This window comes from Diabrotica undecimpunctata, chromosome 1 (assembly GCF_040954645.1).
Source record: "Diabrotica undecimpunctata isolate CICGRU chromosome 1, icDiaUnde3, whole genome shotgun sequence".
Taxonomy (NCBI): Eukaryota; Metazoa; Arthropoda; class Insecta; order Coleoptera; family Chrysomelidae; genus Diabrotica; species Diabrotica undecimpunctata.
Genome location: NC_092803.1, coordinates 163100257 through 163118436, shown reverse-complemented (window position 1 = coordinate 163118436; position 18180 = coordinate 163100257). Strand labels below are relative to the sequence as shown.

General features: G+C 33.4%; 1 protein-coding gene across 2 annotated transcripts in view; it reads left to right on the top strand.

Moving 5' to 3' along the window:
* osp (myosin phosphatase Rho interacting protein outspread) overlaps nucleotides 1-18180 on the top strand; it is a 554907-nt gene that overhangs the window by 481658 nt on the left and 55069 nt on the right. The window contains exon 2 of one of the 2 annotated variants that reach the window (XR_011949803.1): nucleotides 7226-7356. Coding sequence is in view for 1 of the 2 variants with exons in the window: in XM_072520381.1 (XP_072376482.1) it covers nucleotides 7226-7419 (194 nt within the window). In the remaining variant the exon portion in view is untranslated. Of the gene's footprint in view, nucleotides 1-7225; nucleotides 7420-18180 lie in introns of those variants that run through there. The other variant, XM_072520381.1, reaches the window with a different exon arrangement.

Genomic DNA, 18180 nt, shown 5'->3' with positions numbered 1-18180 from the left:
GTTTTTTGATCGTAAATATGACTTCCTTTTCTTTATTCATTCTTCTCAAGTCCATGATATTCTCAGGATTCTGCGATACATCCACAGTTCAAATGCCTCTAATTTTTTGGTATCAATCTTTTTCAACGTCCATGACTCCATTCCGTAGAACAGCACAGAAAGTACGTAACATCTCATCAGGCGAAGTTTCATTTCAAGGCTCAAATCTCTTCCGCAGAACACTCTCTTCATTTTAGTGAATATGGATCTGGCTTTTTCTATTCTTATTTTGATTTCTGCTGAGCTATCGTTGTCTTCATTTATAAAAGTGCCTAAATATTTGTATTTGCTAACTCGATCGATAATTTCATTGTGTAAATATAAATTTTGGACATTTTGTGTTGATTTCGATATTACCATAAATTTAGTTTTCTTTATGTTCAAAGATAGTCCATATTCTTCGCTGCAGTCTGCTATCTTATTCACCAATGTCTGTAGCTCTTTAAGTGTTTCTGCGATCAGAACGGTGTCGTCGGCAAATCTCAGATTGTTTAATCTAACACCATTTATTTTAATACCTACGGATTGCTCAGAGAGTGTTCTATTCATTACGTCTTCGGAATAGAGATTAAACAGGGTTGGTGACAGTATACACCCTTGTCTCACACCTCGCTTTATTTCAATTTCTTCAGTGGTATTATTCTCTACTCTCACTACTGCTTTCTGATTGTAGTACATATTAGTCGGATGTCTCGTTTATCTAAATTCTTTTCTGTCAGGAGTCTGATTAGGTGATCATGCCGCACTTTATCAAAGGCCTTGTTGTAATCTATGAAACACATGAATACATCTTGATTTATGTCAAGACATCTTTGAGACATAACGTTCAGTGCAAACAACGCCTCTTTTGTTTCAAGTCCATTTCGGAATCCAAACTGGGTATTATTGATGTCCATTTCCAGTTTTCTGTGTACTCTAGAGTGTATAATTTTCAGGAATATTTTCAGTACATGGCTCATCAGACTGATTGTACGGTAATCACTACATTGTTTTTCATTTATCTTTTTTGGTATAATAACAAAGGTGGATAAAAGCCATTCTTGTGGTATTTTTCCTAATGTATAAATGCTATTGAAAAGTTCAACTAAAATATGAATCGAGTCTTTTTCTATTAGTTTAAGGATTTCCGTTGGTATTTTATCTGGACCTGGGGCTTTACCATTTTTCATTATTTTTAGTGCGTACATTACTTCTTCTTCCGTTATTTCTGGACCGTCGTCTCCTTGTATGTTACTTAGATCAGATTGTTGTCTATCATCTGCAAAGAGTTCTTCAATATAGTTTTTCCATGCCTTCAACTGTTCTTCTAGTTCTGTTATTATGTTTCCGTTGACATTATACAGGGTATTTGGCTGCTTACGTTTTTGTGTACCTGCAAGTTCTTTCACTTTTTTATGTACATTAAAAATATCATGTTTTGCCTGCAATTGCTCTATTTCTTCACATTTTCTTTTATAAAAATCTTCTTTTGCTTCTTCTTTTGAAAGGACTAGGGAAACCTAATAAATAAAAGAACGGAAAGGAAAGAAAACGAGAACGAGAAAGATATAAGATGATACACAGTAACAAAAGAGTAGTGAGAGGGGTAATTTACAATAGCGAGACAGTTATAAGATAGGGGTTGATAATATAAGTAAAGTTATAAGATAGATGAAAAATATGAGAAAATTAACTTACACGCCAAGTATGAAATAATTTGAGATATTCTATTATGTCTTAAATTGTCATCTAAGAAGGAGGAATTTCGATGATCATGTTAGATTAGTGCTAATTATGGGTTAGGACAGAGAACCGTTTAGAATCAAAGGGATTTTCTTTTCTTAAAAGATCTACTGGTAAAGAAAACACAGCGCTGACCATATGTATAGCTTTAGAAAATGGACCGAGGCTTAAGTACCGGAAGTTCTTCTTCTTCAGGTGCCATCTCCGCTACGGAGGTTGGCAATCATCATAGCTATTTTAATTTTTGAGGCAGTAGCAATAGTTGTTTTGAGCTGTATCCAAACCATCCTCTCAGGTTCTTAAGCCATGAACTTCGTCTTCTTCCGATGCTTCTTCTGCCATCTATCTTTCCTTGCATTATGAGTCGCAGGATGCCATACTTCTCGCCCCGCATCACATGTCCGATATACTGTAGCTTTCTTTCTTTAATTGTAAGTTCAACTTCCTTCTCTTTACCTATTCTTCTCAGTACTTCATTGTTCGTAACTCTATCTATCCAGGAAACCCTCATAATTCTTCTATAGGTCCACATTTCAAAGGCGTTAAGTCGGCTCATTGTCTCTAGATTTACCGTCCATGATTCCACTCCATAGTATAGTACACTGTATACGTAACACTTTGTCAGGCGTACTTTAAGAGCTAATGTTAAATCTTTGCCACATAGGACCTTTTTCATTTTCATAAAATTAGAACGTGCTTTTTCGATTCTGACTTTGATTTCTGCTGTGTAGTCATTATTTTCTGTTATAAGTGTTCCTAGGTAAGTGTACTTTTTTACTCCTTCGATCTGCTGGCCCTCTACTATTAAGATTTCGTTAGTATTATGGTTGTTTTTACAAATTTTCATAAACTTCGTGTTTTTGATATTGAGCGAGAGTCCGTACTCCCTACTACACATTACTATTCGGCTATTATTACTGTATCATCTGCATATCTGACATATATCTTATGCATATCTTAGTTAACTGTTGTTAACTAAGACTCTATTTACTCTTATGCCGACTGTTTCATCTTCCAGAGTTTCTCGAATTACCTCTTCAGAATAAGCGTTAAATAATAGAGGTGATAGTATGCAGCCTTGCCTAACTCCTCTCTTTATTTCCATTAACGGAAGTTAAGAGTTAAAAAATAAATACTCAAACAAGTGAGTCATTTCTGCCAAAGCAAGAATCTTGTGAACACAATAAAGTGACCACGCTACTGTAATTATAAATCGGGCACATGACGCGTCCCGTGGATTTGTTAGCTATGGGCGTACCAAAAAATATTTATATATTACCGCTACTCTGAAGAGTTCTATTGAACTTCATTATTTAAACTATGACATTCTTCTTTCCACATTCCTTCCTCCTCTTATATTTCCCTGTATTATCAATCTTAGCATTTCATATTGCTGTCTCCTCATTACGTTTTCCAGATATTGTAACTTTCTCATTTTTATTGTGTTATACACAAAAAGTTAAGTTATGAATAAAATCAAAAAAAATTAGAATAAAATATTTATTTGAAGAAAAATAACAAACGACGTTGATAACGTTACATACAAAGTATTTACATCACCTAAAAGAGAAAATATAATTTTAATTTACTTTAATGTCATATTCGGTCGGAATATTTGGCAACACCGCACGAAGTATTAGCAAAATGCCGGTGTTATCAGTGTCATTCTCGTCATTTTGATTTCGCTTAGAGGTTATGGACGAATTTGTTAGTTTTTTAATAAAGTTTCTTCGAAAACTTATCGTTGATTTTATTGGTTGATGAAATTAATATTATTCTTCGGTATTGTATTTGTAAAAAAAAACAATCATTGTAACCACAATATTCGCATCAGATTTTCGTGATTGATTGTAACTTTAATATATTATAACTTATTACCCTGAGACCTTGTTTTCACCAATTCAGTCGCTTCATCCGTTTAGTGTCAAAAGATGACCTGTAATACAATTGTTTAATGCTTACGTTTAACCGTCTCGTTAATAACAATTATTAATTAAAATTGTTAGTATAAAGAACTAAGACAAAGAATGGTTAAGTGCTATGTTTGGTCCGTACTTTTGTATTGCAGAAGTGTGGACGCTAAAAGTATCGATCATGAGCAAAATTGAAGCATTGGAAATGTGGGTTCATAGACGAATGCTGAAGATACCTTGAACAGCAAGGAAAATTAATGAAGAAGTACTAAGGAGCATCAACAAAGATAGAGAACTGCTAAAGACTGTTAAACATCGAAAAATGTCTTATCTGGGACATATAGTAAGGGGAAGTCGATATAAAATATTACAACTGATCCTTAAAGGCAAAATAGAGGGCCGAGGGGTGTAGGAAGAAAACAAGTTTCTTGGTTAAAACACATTCGTGATGGACTCAGATATCAAATGTAGGACAATTATTCCATATTGCAGAAGATCGAGAAGCCTTCGCAATGGTGATCGCCAACGTCGGATAATTCTGATATGGCACGCGAAGAAGAAGAAGATAAATTAGAAATAAATTACTCTATAAGTAAAGGTTCTCAAGATTTTCTACTGAAATTTTTAGCATATAACAAGGTGCCAGCTTAACGCTATAACCCGCTTCTGAGAGTTCCTGGGATGTTTAATTGGGTTTACGGCCTTCATTGAAGGGTTTTCTGTTTATTGTTTATTCGGGCTCCCATTCTGATTCAGATGTTACAGTATTGCTAGGTCTGGTCCTCGCCTAGTATTTCATTTCTCACGTACCATCTATGTCTTGGAGGCATTCCACCCGGTAATTTATCCGATGGTGACTAACACTAGGGCCCTACAAGTATGTACGAGAAGCGTTAACAACCTTTAGCGGAAGAGTATTCGAAATGGAACTCACTATGAAGATGATCAATAAAAAAATTCCTATGCGAGTAGAATAATCAAAGAACATAATTATGCAAATGCATACTGCAATAAAATGTTAAAATCATTGCTTAGGACAAATAAGACAACAATGTAAACAAATCTTCATATATACTGAGCAATAATAGAACCAATCGCAGTCCATGATGTAGAATGTTGAAAAAATGGACTACATCAGTCGATCAGGTCAAGTTTCAAAACTTCAGATAATTAGAAATGAAGAAATAAGGACTTATACAAATTTTACAGAAACGATAAATTAAAGACGCGAAGCAAGATAGTTGTAGTGGTGTGAACATACAATGAGGATGGATGATAAGCATTTTGCAATTGAATTCACAGAAAATACAATATTTTTTAATTTGTTTATTTGCGTTTGGGAACGATTTTCATTTAAACATCTGAACCGGAGGTTGTAACGTCAATAGAATATGTAATTTTAATGATAATTAGCGGTGGTTTGTCATCTGCTAAAAAATATGGTGGTCATTTGCTTATTTGTGTGTATTATTGGTGTGATGTATGATTCATTTTTGATGTATCGCTGTAAGTTCTGACTGTTATTTGTCGCTAATTTTCTCTATATCAATTATATATTTATTTAGCGTACAAAGGTGCCATCTATAGCGCAAATCATCATGGCGATGATGATTTGCGCTATACGAAATATATAAAAGTTTACATCTTCTAGCAAAAGCTTGTTATCGCTTTATTGGATTATTGCTAGTATATGGCGTAGGAGCATAATTCGTCCATCTCTCGTGTTTGAATTGGTAATCAACACGGTGTTATAATGTTATTTCGGCCTCCCTTGGCCTCATCAGACACTGGGACCGAATACAAAATCAAACACGGAAGGCAAACGAATGCCAACTAATTGTTTTCCACTCAAGTAGTTAGTTCAGAAAGGTTATCTACGTTGATAACCATGAACGAAAACAATTAAAGTCTTTTTGTCTTGCTACTTTAACACAATCTATAATAACACTAGAACTGTTGATATAACTGGATTCGTCTGCGTCAAAAACATAATTTTTTCTTGTTTCATGTGAAGTTCGTCTGACCTTCTGGCTAAGGTCTGGTGTTAGGGTTTTCACTTAACTTCGCTTACGTAACAGGGACCGACGGATTTACGTGCCCTTCGAAGCACGGTGACCACTCGTCGGTGTCGAGGATCGAACTTGTGCATTTCGGCTTGATATGCCAGTATCTTCATGCCGTCACTGTGTTTCGCCTAAAAAGACATCCCACCCACTTTCAGTCATATAAATATTCTGCTGCAACTCTTCTATGATTTTTAGAAGAATAAAGTCTAAAAACTCCCGAAGCATTAACTACTCTGCAAAATATATCTCCTGGTATCCATTTCCAAACTAAACACTAAACAACAAAACAAGTATAATAACTTGATTGCGATTCTATCCCCGTATTTTACTTCTCGAATAATTCAAATTGATTATGTTTTTAAATCTCTGTCTAGCCGAATTTTTATATAGGTATTTTGGTTTATATTTAGGATTAAATTTGTATGTCATGAATGTATGCGGTAATGGGTGAGTAAAGTTAACCTGCGGTAATTTACTAGAGCCTGATCTATTGCTCATACTTCCATACTATTAAAGCCATATGGTTATATTCGTTATATCTTCTATTTTAAGAGTATGAATGTGGTCGGTTGTCCTGTAAATCGCGCCTGCTCTACGGCCACTTTTGTGCACGCGTTTTTCGTCGCCTGTCGCGTGACGACTAAAAACGCGGTTTTCATAGATGAAACAAAATGGAACTTTTGTTTAACATGTCGGTTTCAGATAAAATTTGTTAAATAGATCAGTGACCACCGTACCGTGCACTAAGGAAGTGTGTATTGATAAAAAATGGATCCTTGTGTTTTATACCTATACAAATATATAATTGTTCACCCAATAAATAATGCAAGAATCCTCAGGCGCATATACACTACATGAAGAATTAAGACAATTGATTTTGTAATCATCTGATGATAAATTTCACAAAGATGGTCGGTTTTTTCAATTTCGTCAATAAATAGTTCACCATCGAGGTGTTCCCTGACAACAACAGAGGTCTTCACACATCCATACACATCTGCAGGCTAGCAAAATATAGTTCCTATCCAAGCATCGGCGACAACAAACGCGTTGCATAAAAGCACCAATTAAATTCAACGGATTTATAAAACGCCTGTCGCCAGGCATTCTTTAATTTCGGACAACAGAATTTGAGAACGCCGCGGCAGGTATCAAGCGGCTCACCGACGTTGACGCATATTAAGACAATGTCTTTGGAGAACGCCGCGTTTTTTGTCGCCACGCGACACACGACGAAAAACACGTGCATAAAAGCAGCCAATAGTTGGAATGCAATGCATGCTTCAAACGCAACAGCTGATCGATTACGTAGTATAGATTTATTGAAAAAAACGTTAAATCTTCTTAAAAACATTATTACATTACTAAATTTTCTAATTATTATAAATAATGTAAGCTAAAATAAAGTAATGGATATTCATCATCTGAATTTTTACCTTGTATCTTTATACTCATAATCTAATCTTGTTTTTTATGTTGTTTCAGATTATATAGTGAGTAGTGGCTCGCCACCGACTCGAGATAAATTACGGTGTGAGGATAAAGCGAGGGCGAGAAAGGATTGGAGGAATGAGAGGCTGCGGGATATTGCGACCGCACTCACCGATCAACACAGGCCATTGCAATCAGAATCATCCAGTCTGGCGTTGCCGGCCGAGGGTCTTCTTCACCTAAAAAAGGTAAATAGGCATTAACGCCTCCTACAAGCAAAAGGAGCGATTAGAGGCCGTGTTAATAGGTTTCCGATAAATAACTTATGATATGCTCACATAGCTGTGATTGTCGATAGTAACACTGATTGACAATGAGTTGCAGATAATTATTTATTTCATAAACAAAATTTGTAAGCTATCACTGCCTCAAAATGTATTTTGTCAATATATCTTGTATTTTAGTATGATTAACAAAGCATAAATAACAAATTCTAAAGGAGAAATTAATACAAAAAAAATTAGCGTAGGCGCAAAATTTCGGTCCAATGCTTTTTAAATGCAATTATTTTTTCGAATCCTGGCAAAAAATCATAAGTATTTTTGAAAAACTTAAACGCAGAATGAAAGATTACATTATTACCGAGGGCCAAAGTCCCTTAGAATAAACAAAAAGTTTCTTTTGAATGAAATATTTGAAATTAAAAATCACACTTAATTTTCTCTTCTTTTTCACCCTTGTAACTTATAGGTGTTTTCAGGGACTTTCAGCCCTCGTTATTAATGAAATCTTTCATTTTGCGTTTAAATTTTTCAAAAATACTTATTAGTTTTCTCAGGATTCGAAAAAAATGAATGCATTTTAAAAAGCATTGGGCCGAAATTCTGCGCTATCGCTCTATAAATAGACCAGGCGGTATCTGTTTTGGGTTCTATTTTTTACTTTAATCGCTTCGAAATATTATTAGAAATGATAATTGCACTATGCGGATACTTCAAAAGGTGGGCTTAATTTTTTATTAACCAAATTTTATTCTCCTTTTCGTTGCTAAGTATATCGGCTGCTATGCATTTTATAAAAATTTCGTGAAGACAAAAAAGTTTTCAATTAAATTTACTGTAGATAGAATTGATTGCAAATTGAATAAATTAGTACTATTATTGCAAAATTAGCAAAAACCAGTAAAACAGTCAGAAATCAATATTTTTTTAATAATATTTTTCAGGTATTTAAAAGCAACATAGAATCTTTAAAAAGTATCCAAAAATCTCTAATAAAAAAAGACTATGAAAAAAAATTTTGAATTCAAAATTTGTTTTAGTTAAATTTTAATTTTATTTAAATACAGTTATTAATTTTCAAAATTATGCAGAGCCGACAAACAAAGATTTAAATACTTAAAACATTTTTTACATATAAAAGGGCATTCGAGCTTTCAAATAAAATTTGAATCATTGAAAATTTTTGTTCTTTTTTTCAAAAATTTAGATTACAAAATAATTTTGCAAAAGCTACGTGATTAATTGTGCTGAAATTTTGTGTAGTGTTTTTTTATATTAAAAATATTTAAAATGGATAAAAAAAGGTCGATATCATGCAATAATAATAATTAGTGAACTTTTGAAACCGACTTTGTGTTATAACGAGCGATGTTAGGAACAACTCTCTAGTGATTGCAACATCAAATTTTTTGTTATTATTTATTTATGTGACTTAAGGAGTAAAATATGTACTTTGTGATTTAGATTGTTGCGAAGCCTAAGGTACGTGATTTTATAAATTATAGCAATAAAATCATAAAAGTACATTGGATAAGCTTTAATCAAAGATTTTATAAGTTTAATTTCGATCAACTGTTATTGCAGAACTACCACTCAAATTTGAAAAAAGGTACTTTATGAAAACGGCGATTTTTTTTTGTAAAATCCTTGCATAATAATTTTTAATAACCTATTCGCTGACAAACTTCATTTTTTAAATTTTATAGCGCCTACAGGTCAATTTTATGTTCTGAACTTATAGACAAATATTCAAAAAATTCTAAAACTTTTCACAATAGCCCTGTGTCTAAAAATTTCAATTTTGGAACATGGCCATAAGTATGTAATAAAAAATCAACAACGTCAATTTAAACTTAAAAATTTATCGATTAAAAAATGTTACCATTTTGAGAGGATCTATCTATTTTTATCATGAAAAAATTTGAAACAATTAATAGGATGTACATTAATTTTACAAATTCCGCATCCAAAAGTTGTGTTTGTTTTACAAATTTTGCATCTGTTTTGTTTTAAGGAAATTAGGTAATGCAGAACCGATATATTTTGTGAAACAGATCCTGGAATTTTTCGCAATAATGTTCCTAACTTTGTCTTATCAGGTTTTGGTTCTCGAGGGTTGAGTAGTAGATATGTTGTCACAATGTCTCTAATAAATCCAATGGACGGGTACTTTCAACAAACTCATCAGCGTTAGATTGAATTTTATTGTGGTGTTGAATTCTATATAAAATCTATGCGTTAGGGATTAAAGCAGACAAAAGGTGAACAAAAATTTGCCACGCCCACTTATTACGCAGTTTTGGTCTACAGTTAGCGATATTTCTATTCATTAATTCAGTACCTCCCATATGAGTATTATACTGCTGAATTGCGTAGAGAACGTCTACCATTATATATTTTTTTCTGCTGCAGAATAACGACGTACCGATTTTGTAGGTTCAACGCCATAACAATTTGAAGCCACATGAACGATGGCATTATCCTTCCACTGGATACTTATTATATCTTCATCAGAACTTGTATATGAATCAACGGATCCTCTAACTCATTTTTTCATTGCGTTTTTATTCAATGCGCATTTGCCAATTATATTATGTCTAATGGTGAACGTGCAGCCATATCCCAATTAACTCATGGCCCTTATGTGGAATTCCAGTAAAAAAGTTGTCAATAAAAAAGTAAAATTTTTTATTTGCAAAATTATGCTTCACCCTCTCGGCAAAAGTTGTAACTACAGATCCACCTAGCCCCAAGTTACTCTCTCCTAGTAAGGTTCCTTTCTCTTGGTAAGGTTCGGTACCCACAAGATAACCATTTGATTCATTTTCAGACCAAAATTAAAAACCCATATCTAATAGGTTCCCTTGAATACGCTGTTTACAGCTATGGTGGCTGTAGTACGGTACCACGGATTCATCAACAGATGCTGATATGGTTTCACCATCCGACACATATTTTATAAATGAATTTTTTAAATGTTCTAAGAGTGGTCTTATTTTAGCAAACTTATAATTTTTTTGTAGCTGAGTGTTATCTGGAAATTCTAAATTTTGCAAAATTTCTCTAAACCTATTTCTCGACATTGCGTTGGCGATTGCTTCGTTTCTGAGATCCAAATCCAAACTCGAGTACATATATTTTCTGGGCCTTTGAGAATAACCAGAAATCAGTAGGATTGCAAAGAATACTTTGAGTTCTTCAATCGTAACCTCAAATGATGTGTTTGCATGTTTGTGTCGGGCATACTTTATAGTCCCGTCTGTTGTGTATTCAAAGAAATTCTCACACCAAAAAAGTGTAAAGAAATCGATTGCACTTTCGCAGTGAACATTATTTCGATTTGAAAGTGAGATATTTTCTTGATGTTTATCTTGGGACAAGTCACCTCTTCTCCAACCGTTTTGTCTATTTGATTTATTCGCTCTTTTATTAGATTGAGCCACATTTATTAGTTCATCATCGCTCGTCGAGAACATATCTTCAGCCTCTTGTGTCTCACATTGTAAAATAAAAGTTGCCTCAGGTGGGGCGTTCAGTATTTTTGATGAAAAAAATCAGAAAAATCATTGAAATTCACATCATCTGATGATTCAGAATCTCCATCAGAATCTTCCGCTGGAGGATAAATATATATGTCTGCAGAATCAAACTGCTTCTAATTTAGGTTATCGATTAGATTGTTCAGAGTATTAGCGAAACAACTAGTTTTCTTTCCATAAAATGTTTTCGCATCCATAATTAAAAACTAAAAAGAAAAACCTCAATTAGCAACATATACAGCCAAGTTCTATTTTTGGAGCATACAAAAACTAGAGGTTACTCGGTATATTCAATTTGGGGTTTTAAACGATACATATATATTGTATAGGCATATAATATTACTTAAACTTACCCCGATCATAATATTTCACAACAGAAGATAGCTGTAATCAAGCTAGAAGTTATACAACTGAACCTTCCTTGAAATTTTGATATGAATACACAACAAAAGCCACTTATACGAAACCAGTGGGTAAATTTAGTATCAGTATGCACGTATTATTTTGACACTATCGCACACAAATAATTTATCAGATTTAAGACCAACAACAGTGACATCATATAACCAGCAGTGAAACTAACAATTGTTCCAGATTTGGAATATGGCAGCGAATGGGTTAATGTATTAGATTGAAGCCGTTTCAATATCCAACAAAATTATATTTTGTGAAACCGGGTCGATACATTTGGCTAAGATATGATAATTTCTATATCTCAAGACAAAAAAAGTAAAAGGCTATACAAAAAAAATTATCTTTAAAACTTATATTTTGTCACTATAATGTAAAACAAAACCAAAAAAAATTTTTTTTTATAAATATTAAAAAGTTGGAGCGCCCCCTAAACATGGTGGCAGTTTGTAACAGAAGCCGAGATTGCATCTATTTATAACAATTAAAAATCGAAATCGGCGGCAATCTATACTCAATGATCTATATTTTAGAAACGTTTATAATGTTATTTACTATTTTTATTAGGAATAAGCCACAATTTTACTTTAAAATAAGATTATTTGATGTTTCGATTTCCACTTCGGAAATCGTTCTCAAAATCGAAATTGAAATCGAAACGTCAAAATAAACTAAATAAAAAGAAGTCCAAAATCATGAAATTTATCAGGAGAAATTTAGAGGGATTATAGAGTGATTTAGATTGTGAGTGAGAGTTGGAAAAAACTTAGTAAGGCGCTGCTTTTAAAAGAAAAAGTTAAGCTAACTGGAACTTCTACCAACATTTTAGAAATCAATGAAGGGCAGTCAATCATACAATTAATGATTTTAAAAAATAATTCTAGGTCCGCTTGGTCTCATCGCACTTTTAACGTTGGTAATGAGAATGTCTCTGCAATGATGCGAAATCATAAGAATATGAATCATAAGAATTTTTGGAATATTTACTTTATATGCTAGGTACCGCAGAAACCTCTGCATTCGCTCAATTCTGTGAATATGACAGGTATAATAGGGGGTCCAGACTGAAGAACAATATTGTAATAGGGATCTAACAAGACTACAGTGTATGTAGTAATCGAATAGCATAATACTTTTAAAGTCTGATGCATTCCTCTTAATAAATCCAATTATACCTAGAGCTCTAGAAACTATCATGTCAATATGATTGACAAAATGAGAATGTGGACGTGTGGAGTCCATAATAACACAAAGATCTCGAATAGATGTGACTAGGAACAACTATGAATCCTTTATTCTGTATTTAAAATCAATTTTGTTTAGTTTCTTTGTAAATATTATGAAGTGACACTTAGAAATAGTGGGGTTCATATCATTGATCTTACACCGTTCGTCCAGTCTGGCAAGTTCTGCCTGAAATTTAAGACAGTCCTCAGATAATGATATTGAGAGGTAACACTTTAGATCATCTGAGAATCTTTTGTTAGATTTTACATTTTTATGGCATTATTTTTATATCTTAAATCTTCGTCAGATATACTTCGACTAACATTATAAACTTAAACAATGTTTTATTGTATTTATTTTTACAAGACCTATATATTATAATGTAGAAAGTATACGAAAAAATTCTTAGATTTACCGTTTTATTCTCTATTTCTTAAGAGAACATAAATACTGCGTTTATTTATGTATATATCAAACCAACAGGATCTCACAGGTAAACAAATTATTTTAATACTTACCGAGATCAAAACTAAGATACGTACGGTAAAAGATCTTGCATACAATGGCGAGTGACTGTTCATAAATATCATTTAAAATAAGTACCTTAAAAAATGCCGAAGGAAAACGGTAGTCACACTTACACATAAGATAAAAATAAAAAAAATGTTAAATTGATATACTGTGTGTCCCAAGTTGAAAAAATATATCGATATATCACCCCAAAAACAAACTTTTTATATAATAAAAAAATATTTTATATTAAATATTTCAAAATCAAATTTCTACCAACTATTTCCCACACGAGAAACTATCAAAAATACGAAGTCGAACAAATAAAACGTTCAATCTCAACAAGAAGCGAATTGAAAGAAATAAAAACTATATTATATACTACAATATGCAAGTACAGTCACGAATAGAGTGTTTATAATGAAACAAGATTGAACTCATCATCGTTCTCTTTGCCTTTATCCCTATGCGGTGTGGCGACTTCCCTTATTAAAATTCTAGATCAGTTTATGTATTTTGTCATACCAATAATCTTCTTTTCTTAACAAATGTGTCTTGTCTAATCCGCAACTTCTCCCGCAAGTTCTTTTTTGGTCTTCCTCTTCAATTCCTTTTAGCAGGTTCGCGATGTTTCGTATTGGGTGACTATCATTTTGGCGTCAATTCGTGTTTCTCCTAGACTTTCCCTAATAAGTTCGCTCCTAATTTTAACAGTTTTTTGTCATTCCAAATTCATCTTATTGTCATTTCTGCAACATGTATTCGTCTCTAATTTTTAATGTCGTATATCATCATAGCTGATCTTAGGACTGTTTTCTGTCACACAAGACTCGCCGCTACTGTAAATATTTCCATCCATTGATCATATTTTAATGATGTCGCGTAGTTTTATAACGTCTCCTGTTTTTTTTTAACTCTGGTACTACGATACTGCTTTTTTGGCATTATAGAGGATTATCACACTGCCCGAATCATTAATTATATTATTTTAGAAAAAATGATTTAACAGGGATTATACTCTTCTCGCCCAGGGGTCGATCCATCCATCCTATGGCTCTACAACCCAATTCGAGCCCTGGTCTCCCTCAGCAAACGTTTGCATTCGTTATGGTTTGTAACCATTGTCCTTCTATAATCGACTGCCAAGTAGATTTCTTGCGTCCCCATCTACATCATTTTCCCATCGCTTTCTCGGTCTTTGAATCGGTCTCTTCCCCTGCATTCTTGCATTCAATAGTTTTTTTTTTGGAAGCCTATTTTCTTCCATCCTTAATACATGGCCTGTCCATTGAAGAAGCTGTAGGCGAACGTACTGTGATATTCTTTATAATGTTATATGTCTCATTATATATCTCTATATATAATGCGATATGTCGCATAATATACGTGTACCTTTCTTTAAAGATGTCCATAAGGTTTACAGATTTTTGAGTCAATACCCAAATTTCACTCCATAGCTCACTATCGGTCGGATTATGGTCTTGCAGATTCGTATCTTAGTTCTTTGATGTACTTCTCTTGATTTAAATATCTGGTTCATAGGAAAGTAACTATACCATATTGGCTAGGATAATTTTTCTACGAAGCTCTGCATCGTCAATTTTGTCCTTTGTGATGTTAATCCCTAAATAGATATATCTACTTTTTCTAAGTTGTCAACTGTCAGGTGTTGCTATCTCCGATCGGTACTAAGATTGTACTGCAGGGGTATTTTATATCAGGGCATTTGAACTATCAGAATTTGGATGAACATTTAGGAAAACCATAAGGAGTAAAATAAATGTAGTATTACAATTAAATTTTCGCTGTTTAATCGAATTATAACAAACAATCGTAAATGTTTTTTTCTACCTAAAGCCATCAGATACATGATACATTATATTATATAGGCTTTCGATTTTTAATTACAGAAGTTTCCTAAATAGTTAGATAGATTGCGCCCTATATTTTAAACACTCAAAGAAAATATGGTCTAGATCCAGACCTGGTCTGGGTTACAAAACTCGCAAAGTGGAGTATTCTAATCTTATGCAAATGTTCTGGATAACATACGTGACCAAACTTCATTCTACTGATAGTAAAATTCGCTGTGTAACTATTATTATACAGTGGGTGATCAAATTATTATGATCACTTCAAAATTTGTATTTTCCTGTTTAATAAAGAATAAAACTGCATATAAGCGGCTAATGATGTGAATATAATATAAAAATAGATCATAAACACATTCTTTTACAAAATTCTAAAATATTTTTTTCTTTGACCTTATATAACAATTTTTTTAAATATTTTGTGTGACCTCCTTTAGCTTCGATGACAGCTTTGATCCTCCTTGGCATGCTTTGAATGTTTCTCAGGCAGTCTTCTTTTATTTTATCGTTTCTGTGCCAGGTGGCAATGAGTCTCTCAATTAACTGCTGCTTATTTGTGACAGTTTCCTGGACAATCCCTCTCTTCATAACCTCCCATAGATTTTCGATCGGATTGAGGTCTGGGGAATTACCTGGCCACTTTAGTACTTTAATTTTCTTTTTTTTTTTTCAGGTACGATGTTACTGTTTTTGCCTTATGACACGGTGCTGAATCGTGCATAAAGGTAAAATCCTCCGATTCGCCAAACCAGTCTTTGATTTGGGGCATGAGCTTTCTTTCCAGAACTTCAATATACTGATGTTGATTCATCATTCCATTCACAATGTACAGCCTCCCTCTGATCACAGACCATACCATGATCTTGAGAGGATGCTCTACTCACTCCACTATACAATCCTTGTGATATTTTTCACCCACTCGCCTTCGGACGAAGGCCGACTTATCAATGAGTATCTCCACTGTAGACTCATCGGAGAAACAAACGTGTGAATTATAAGATATTTTTTTTAGGGTAAAAACAGTGGTTATAGAGATTTAAACTTTAGTAGTGACGTAATTTACCTTATTCCAATCCTCAATTGTCCAATTTAGGTGTTCTTTGGCCCATTCCAGTCTCTTTTTCATCATTGCGATGGTCAACTTTGGTTTTTTGGCACAGCGACATGATTTGAAACCTTGCTCAGCAAGCCTTCTGCTGACTGTCATGTCACAAACTGGCATCCCAGCTTCACGAATAAGTCCCAAGTCTTCTTGGCTTCTTTCTATTGTTTACGAAGATATCCCTCATTTTTCTTTCGTCTCTGGGTGTAGTGGCACGCTTTCGACCACATTTTTGGGCACGTTGCTTGCGCTACTTGACATTGTTGAGCTATCTGACGTTGGGAAAGCTTTGTATTTAATAAAGGTGTCTTTATCTCCATCATTTTACACACAGGGGCGTCTTTAGCGTTACCCATTTAGATTTTCTTCTCAAAAATTGAAATGTTTTGAAAATGTCCTTAAAATTAAAACTGATAGTTTTTTTTCACTCACAATCACCACTAATACATTAATAAAAGATACTACAAAGATAAAACGATACTGATCTTTCAAAAACAATACAAAAACATACAAATTCAGTTGTAAACTCCAATCGCAAATTCACCACAATGTGTATGTTGTCACGTAATTTGACACAAATGACAGTTCTAGAGCTGTAAACGTCAAAAAAGTAAGGTTATTAGTGACAAAATATATTGGCATATGTTAATCGTATAGCAGCATATGATTTTATTATAAAATTTTTGAACAAATTTGAAAAACTTAAACTTTTGTGACTGATCATAATAATTTGATCACCCACTGTATGATGCTAATTTGCACATTTCTTAGTACTTTAATATCGATATAATATATGTATATGGTATCACTGCAATTATGAGTTGCATAGATGTGGGATTTGTTAGACTTATGTACGGGTATTATAACAGCCATTTTTAAATTCTTCTACACTTTCGCCGTTGATCCATATATTCAAAATGCTGATTAGGAGTAGCTTTGCATGTATTGCTAATTGGAAGAGAAATATCATAGGATATCTTACGTCATCATATCCGCGTGATGTATTCTTTCTGTTTTTTATAACATAATTTAATTCTGTTAGGCTAATTGGTCCACTAAAAATCCTATTGTTGGTACTATTCTGTCTTTGTTTTCCAAAAATGTGTGGTGTGTCATTCATAGCATTAGTTCAGTCGTCAGAGATTTGATCTCTAAGAATCTTACGAACAAGCTGAATTTTGCTGAGAATATCAATTTTGGCACCCCAAAAAAGATGCAATAAATGCGGAAACAACGATTGAAGCGACCGGCAATTTTGAATGTCAGTTTCGCGCGCAAATCAATGTTAAATAAAACTTGTATCAACTCGACGGTAAAAATTCGATATCTTTTGATAAGAGTGTGCTATCGGCAAAAATCAAATTACGTTTTAAATGTGAAGTGTTCAGCTTTCGTACGCAATTTGCATTTTGCCGCAAATGAACTCAGTTTCTGTAAAGCTGTTTAATAAATAGTCGTTGCGCGATTTTTGTAATTTTTTACGAAGATTTACGACGAGAACAATAAAATTTATCACTTCTGTTGACCGGTCGCTGTGGACTTTCCATTGTTATAGCCTAATCTTCAAAACTTATAATATGAAATTTCGGTTTTGAGTTTTGGTAACAAATATGAAGCATTTGACATATGCCTTAAAGCGCTGAGCTTAAACGTTCACATTACAAACGATCGCACGTCACGTGATATGCTTCCACGAAGATGGCAATGGTGGAATTTGTAGCTTTAGTTGTGTAGTTTCGATAAACGTACTTATATAATATATATAAAGGACGCAGTTAAACATTTTAGATCGTGTGTAATGTGAAATATTAAATCCAGCGTGTTGTAGGCATATTTAAATGCTTCATATTTATTGCCAAAAGTCAAAATCGAAATTTCATGCTTCAAATTTTTTGAAGACTAGGCTCTAACAATGAAAATTCCGTAGTGATAGGTCAATGGACGTGATCTTCTTCTTCTTCTTTAGATGCAAATCCACTAATGGATGTTAGCGATCACATTTTCCATTAATTCTCTATTTCTTGCAATATGCATCAGAGATTGTATGTCGTTAATATCTGTCCATTGC